The 7,155-nt window shown below is 38.4% G+C and overlaps 1 protein-coding gene across 1 annotated transcript; it reads left to right on the forward strand.

The window, feature by feature from the left end:
• Positions 1-6,157, forward strand: LOC104571155 (guanylyl cyclase-activating protein 1-like). Its single transcript, XM_010218232.2, has 4 exons — positions 1-205; positions 2,795-2,944; positions 4,661-4,751; positions 5,882-6,157. The coding sequence occupies exons 1-4, from the start codon at positions 8-10 to the stop codon at positions 6,007-6,009; spliced, it is 567 nt and encodes a 188-aa protein (XP_010216534.1). The 5' UTR covers positions 1-7; the 3' UTR covers positions 6,010-6,157.
• Positions 6,158-7,155: the final 998 nt, after the last annotated feature.

The following is a 7,155-nucleotide window of genomic DNA, read 5'->3' on the forward strand; positions in this document are numbered from 1 at the left end:
CATACGCATGGGGAATAACAGCAGCTCCACAGTGGACGATTTGCAGACTATTGAGATCCACCACTGGTACAAAAAATTCATGACGGAATGCCCTTCTGGACAGCTGACTGAACATGAATTTAAACAGTTCTTTGGGCTTCGAGGGCTGGATCCAGAGGCCAATGAGTACATTGAGCAGATGTTCCGCACATTTGATATGAATAAGGTGAGTTCTCCAGCAAGGAAATTAACTGTTGTGTACAGTTTAAGAGGAAAGCAGCTCTTATAACTTTTGGAGCCCTTGGTTTTCTCTTACAAACTCTAGTATGGAAATCTGTTGAGGAACACCAATATATAGTATTTAAATGCAGGAACAGATTATTTTGCATAGATAGTAACACAGATAACATAACCATAGGTGATAATACTTCATCATCTAAATGCTTTCTGCAAGTTCATCTTTGAATTTTGAGAATCCTTTATTATGTATTAATTGAATTGGTCTTGCTTGGCTAGTCTAACATTAGCACTAGCAAAATGAAGATGAGGTTGGGATCTGGAGTTCTTTTAAACCCTTTATTATTCTTCAAAAACTTATTTGTAATAGGTGTGACTGATACAGAAACCAAATTAAGTAGAAATATTTATAATATCTGCAGAGGAAGTGATTTCCAGGTACTTGGCAGCTGAAATTAATCTTGCTTGGGTAGACAATCTATATAGCTGTCCTCAGAAGTAGGCGATGTAGCATAGAGCAGCAGTTAAGAAGCGGGTAATATCATTCACTGTGACATGAAACCTCTTACTGTCTGTTGCATAAAAAATAGTATTTCCCGTAGTGCTTTCGGGAGCATGCCTCATCTCTGCCTGCATCTATCCATATATATGGAAGTCTGTGCTTGCAGGTCTGCAATGTGAACAGCAGATAAATTTGGTTTTGTGGTAGCCTAGGAAAATTCAGATTTGGTCTCTGCTCCAATATCCGAAACCAGAAGGAGGATATGTCTGGGAGTTGAGGAGGACAATTTATCTGGACAAGAAATCGCAGGATCATTTGGACAACATGCACAAAGATATAAAGAGTTATGGAATGTAAATAATAGCACAGGATGTTTAAAGGTATCCAGGCCCCATTAAAGTAGCTGAGGTTTTGCGATGGATGTAATTACTGCAAATCTTAAGGATTTTTCTTCCTTTCTCTGAAGTTCTCAGTCTACAACGTTGCCCAGAATGACGATAGTCATAAGAAGGAAAATTTTACAAATCAAGCCAAATGTTTACATTGCTTGGAGAAGATTTCTCATTCTCTCTATTTTTTGAGATATTTAAGGACTTCAAAAATTATTCAAGGCTGTTATGCATTTCAAAGTGCATTTGTGAGCTTCAGACTATGCAGTAAACAATGCTTTAAGACGACTCTAAAATGCAGATTTGTTCACACTAAAATAAAAAGCTGAAATATAAAATACAGATCTGTTCACGCGAAGATAAAAAGCTCATCTATCAAATAAAGCAGGAATAATCTCAAGAGTAATTAAGTAAGTGTATGGCAGGGAGGTGGATCTGCTTCAGCTAATTTTAGCCTGTTAATAGTTAGCCACTTAATCTCAGCTCCTTTTATAATCAATGACAAGGAACAAGATCTCCCAGAAGAAGAGTCACCCTGCAGTAATATAGGTGTCTTTAAGATGGATGGGATCATCTGCCCTCTGGACCTTCAGATTCTGAGAACTCTGCTGAGGGTAAAGAGGATAATTTTTTAATAGGTGTTTTATAAATTGCCATCATGCAATGGCAGTCCTTCCCGCATTTAAAACTGCTTGGCTGTATTTTATGGCATTTTGCTCACCCTAATTATGAAAAATCTCACATAATGGGAGTACTGCCATGATTCTGAAGAAGGTACTTGAAAATACTGTAATCCTTGCTGTGCAATAGTAGTGCTCTGCTTATCCACCTACATTTGTCTTTTTCATTTGTTTCAGAAAGGCATCATTGAGGTTTGAATACCTCAATAAATGAAAGTGTAATTGCTTTATTTTGTATCTCGTTGAAGCAGTTATTCAGAATCATCAGTGGGCATATGCAATTTATTTGTTATTTCTATTTATTTGCTTTAGATTTTAGTCCATATTAAGTCTTTCCCTCTGTATTATGAATCTTCAGTATTGCAGGAGCTTCTTGAGTTTCTTCATAAATTCAGTAAAAGTAAAAAAAATACAGAGCACTTTCTCCAGCTGGCAAACAATAGTCTGTGCCTTTTCAGAATATTTTCAAATTACAATCTATGAAGAACAAATGGACTCAATGGTCTCTAGAGGTCCCTTCCAACCTCAACGAAATCTATGACTTATTGAAAGATCAGTACTTGCCCAGAAAGACAAAAGTGGCTAGTACAGAAAACCTAAGGTGCAGATTTCTTCCGCATTTCTTGCAGCCTGGGCTCTAACAGGCCCTAGTCAACCAGCTTTGGTGGGCAGACAGGAAAGATTTATTCACACTGGCCATGAGGAGTAACAGTTTTCATTCCCCCAGGTGGTGAACACAGAGTGTTTTGGACATGCAGTAGATCAGAACTACAGAAATCCAGGTATTCTGGAGATTTTAAAGGTAGCCAAAATATAGTGTGTGCACGCTAAACAGCTGAACATGCCATTTCCAAGCTTTTATATGAAGTCAAGCCTCTGTGCCATGTATTTTGAAGGATGACAGGTTATATCTCTCTCAGCCATGAATCTAAAGAGCCAAAAGGTAAAGCACTTCCTGACTTTTCACTCCTCCACTTTGTCACAATTTGGTTTTCATTTGGCTGCAGGATGGATACATTGACTTCATGGAATATGTGGCTGCCCTCAGCCTTGTTCTCCGTGGGAAGATGGAACAGAAATTGCGGTGGTATTTCAAACTCTATGATGTAGATGGCAATGGCTGCATTGATCGTCATGAATTACTCAACATCATTAAGGTCAGTCCCCAGGGGTCTGTGTTCATTCCTTTTTCTTTAAAGATAAATGCCACCTCATGGGTGAGACTTCCACTATTTCCTGAATGGGCTGATCATAGATAATACCTGCCATAACAGCATTTTTTTTTTCATTTAGCAGATTTCCCCATAGCCACATGGTTCAGTCAGGAGGCTTGAAAGACTTTTCTACTACAGTATACCATAGAATCATAGAATCATTATGGTTGGAAAAGACCTTCAAGATCATCGAGTCCAAATATAAACCCTGCAACACCATACCTGCTAAACCATGTCCCTAAGTGCCTCATCTACATGGTTCTTCAACATGGCCAGGGATGGTGACTCCACCACTTCCCTGGGCAGCCTGTTCCAAAGCTTGACTACTCTTTCCATGTAGAAATCCATCCTAATATCTAACCTCCCCTGGAGCGACTTGAGGCCATTTCCTCTTGACTTTTTGGTAGTTATTTTGTAGAAGAGATCCACCCCTATGTTACAGCATAGATAATTCTGTAAAATTGTTTTACTCCTTCAGGACCTAAGCTGAACTTTCCAAGATTTCTGACTCCATGACTGTCAGCTGCAGTCGCTTCAATGTGTCCTTCGTAGGTCCTCCATATGCTCCTGAAGTTTCTTTTGTCCCATGTGAATCATAGAATCATTATGGTTGGAAAAGACCTTCAAGATCATAGTGATCAAATATTTCGCTCCTGTTTTATTTTTTAGAACTTGTTCCAAATGTGAGTGTACAAAATACATTTCTGACTCTCGTAAATACGTTGCAGAAGTATGACTGCCAGTAAAATACATTGAGTGTAAATAGCTGTTATGGGAGATGTTGAAATTACTTACACAAATAGGACCATGTGATTATGATCCTATTGCTGATAGGAAAGTAAGAGTGCTCTACAGAGATTGGGAAAATACAATAATGCAGGGAAGAGTCAATGACTTTAAATAATTTGCATTTCTGAATAAGGAAGGTCAGAAAATGGATTTGATGAAGATTTGAAGGTTGAGTTTTTCACAAGGAAAACCATTAACAAAACTATAGAAATGGATTCCTCATGTGGATATGAGTTTTAGTGTTGGTCATTGAAAGAGATCAGAGACAAAAAAAAGTCAATCATAGTTGTAATAATATGTAGCCTCTGGCAAAGGACTTGTAAAAGAAACAGTCAGACTTCACAGTGCAGTAAGAGCTACTAATTGCTCAACACAAAGCTCTTGAGAAACTAGTCTTTACTGGTAATAGTGGTGGTCAATTTACTGCCTTTCAAATTCTGTTCAGTCTTCAAATTCTGTTCACACAGAGTTTAGTCCCTTTCTGGCCAGGCTTAAGAAGGCTCTGAACCATACTGACTTTTAGTAGAGGATCATCTGAGAATGAATGAACCAACTTATTCAATATCTGAAGATAAAAAGATAAAAAAAAATAACAGTCTTAGAATCCATATGATAGCTCTGGAACAGTGTTATTTCATGGACATCCTTAAACAAAGAAAAGAATTAGCATAGAAAAGAAAAGACCACCCTGACTATGTACTAACAGATAGAAGGGACAGCAGTGAATAACACTTAGATGTTCTTAAGTTGAAAATTAATCTCCAAGGAGCTTTAGGGAGAAGCAGGACACATAGGAAGCACATATAAATTGAAAACAGTCTGGGCAGCTTCCCATTCTTGTGCCTTTTTTTTTTTTTTTTCCTTTTTTAGGCTATTCGAGCTATTAATGGTGGTGAGCATGAAACAAGTGCAGAAGAGTTCACCAATCGAGTTTTTAATAAAATTGATGTGAATGGAGACGGTAAGATTTCTATTATCCAAATCAGTTGATCACTCAGTGCTGCAGATGAACACACATTTTCCTTTCTTGCTTGAATTTCATGCCATTTCATTTTTTATTTGCTGGTGACATGAAGTCCCTTCCAGCAATCCATTCCCCATGTAGTTTGCTGATAGATTTTTCTCCTTGCATAACGCATAGCCAGTCTGATAGGATTAACTCCCTGGCACTAGCTCTCAGCTATGTTTTGTCCATATGAGCTTTGTAGGTTGATTTATTTTATTTTTTTCTCCTTTTGGATGTTTCTTTGTAGTTTATGTCAGGGTTAGAAGCGAGCCTGACAAACAGTTTCTCAGGTGACTTAAGCTGCTCCTAAATCCTTCATCAACTGGGAAAGGAGAAATTTGCATTTTATGTTCTGAGTTATTCTACTGGATCTGCTCCAGGTTGTATGGCAGCTTCGTTAGGTGCTGTGGACTAGTGAGTCAAAAAGTGTGGATGCCACTGTAGTTACTGAATGTTCCTGAGAGTTACTGCTTTCCTGGTTACTTCACATTCTCATTGCTCTCTGTTGTTATTCCAGCAACACTCTGCTAAGTGTTCCCTGCACAGGGGCAAGCTACAATTATGTTTTTCTGCACTCCATACCTATGCTTTCTGCTTTTTTTTTTCCCATTAAGCCTTTTTGGGTCAGGACAGAAAACCTTGTTCTGCCTGGCACGGTTTCTTTCTGTTAACTTCTTTTAACAGAAAATGAACAGTTATGGAGGAGGTCTACCAGTGCGGCAGGCTGGACCAGAAATAAGCAGTTTAATCCATCCTTATTATGTAGGAAGATATGATCCCTTCCTTAGCCAGATATTTCTTCTATTCTTTGTGATACACCTCTTGTAACGGAGTTGTAAGAAAGTCCTGTCTTCAGAATAGTTAAGAGTCCTATGATTTAACTCTTCCCTGGGAAAAAATATGGAAGCCAGAGTTGCAGAAATATCAGGGAAATTTCAGATAATCAAAACAAAAGCAAAACAAAACAAATTATCTGAGGCCTTTTGGTAATTCGGAGCAGTGAATCTTTAGTGAAATAGTCTCTAAAATTAGATTATGGAATTCCTTTTTCCTGTTCTGATATCTTCTGTCTGTGTCTGACACAGGTGAACTTTCACTGGATGAATTTGTGGAAGGAGCCAGGAAAGATGAGGAGTTCATGGAGGTTATGATGAAAAGTCTGGACCTGTCTCATATTGTGGCCATGATCAACAACCGGCGGCACAGCGTATAAATCAAACTAGAGAAAATGGTGTGCCAACAGACAGAAGAATGTGCACACACATGAAAAGAAAGAACAGTGTTCTTAAAAACATATGATTTTTCCAAAAACTCATATACGAAAGTAGGAACAGAAAGATATTACTGCATGAGTGTATCTGTGTGTCCCCGTACAAATGCTGACACTCAGGCACATACGTGTAGAAAAGCTGGATCTGTGTGGCACAATTTGATTTAACTTCCTAAAATGCAAAGGGCAAGTTTCAAGGCACATTTTTTTGGTTCATTCTGTGCCCTGGATAATCAGTTTGCAATCGGCTAAAGATAAGTTTATGAAGAGTGCTAGGAGAATTGGATGATGAAGTGTGAAAAATCTGTGACGTGGAAAAGAGCTTCAAATTGTTATCAATGTAGACAGCTGCCAACAGAATGTAACTTCCACTACTTTTATCACAGTATTAAATCATAAACCCCTGTGGGTTTGTTTTACCCAATGTGCTCAGATTTGACAGCCTGTAAAGAAGCAGCTTGATTTGTAAGATCTCAAAATTTGAAGGAAGTATCAATGTGTAAAACTGACAGTGCTATTCTGTTCCCTGCTACAGTGCTTACTGATACATCTGTTTCATGTCCATATGATCAAAGAACTCTGTTCCAGATAAGCAAAGAGCTGAGGAGCAGCTTCGGTAGCTACAGAAAAATGCTGCTGTTTCCTAAGGCAGAATACCTATCTGAAACATCAGGCCCTTTTTACTCTCATCCTACTGCTCTGCTCTCACACACAACTGAATAAATGACATATGTGGAGATGACCTTAAGTATTGCTGTTTCACACATTCTCCATTTGTCTATTTTATTCTTCAGAAGAAATGCTAAGAAGCAAAAGAGAACAACACAGCAAGTCAGTTTGTGAATTCTGCTGATCATATGGTTTCTGAAGTGAAGATAGTCCTCCATATTGGTCCTGCCACAAATGGCTGTGTCTTGGTACTTGCTGGGAAAAAGTGACATAGCATGGACAGAAACTAAGAAAACTGTGTCGTGTTCACTGACTGTAGTGAAGGTTCCAAAAATCGGAGGCTCCTCTGAATCTGGAAAGAGTGTCAGAAAGTAGGAAGATTGCAATAAAAGTTCAGTAGAGTACTTACACATGCAGAGT

The sequence above is a fragment of the Tinamus guttatus genome, unplaced genomic scaffold, assembly GCF_059628265.1.
Source record: "Tinamus guttatus ecotype Peru unplaced genomic scaffold, ASM5962826v1 Tinamus_guttatus_pri_ptg000619l, whole genome shotgun sequence".
NCBI classification, from domain to species: Eukaryota; Metazoa; Chordata; class Aves; order Tinamiformes; family Tinamidae; genus Tinamus; species Tinamus guttatus.

Excerpts from the sequence above, each read along its gene's own strand:
- LOC104571155 (XM_010218232.2), top strand. The coding sequence starts at position 8 with ATGGGGAATAACAGCAGCTCCACAGTGGACGATTTGCAGACTATTGAG. Across the intron at positions 206-2,794 it reads GCACATTTGATATGAATAAG|GATGGATACATTGACTTCAT; the intron begins GTGAGTTCTCCA and ends ATTTGGCTGCAG. Across the intron at positions 4,752-5,881 it reads AATTGATGTGAATGGAGACG|GTGAACTTTCACTGGATGAA; the intron begins GTAAGATTTCTA and ends TGTCTGACACAG.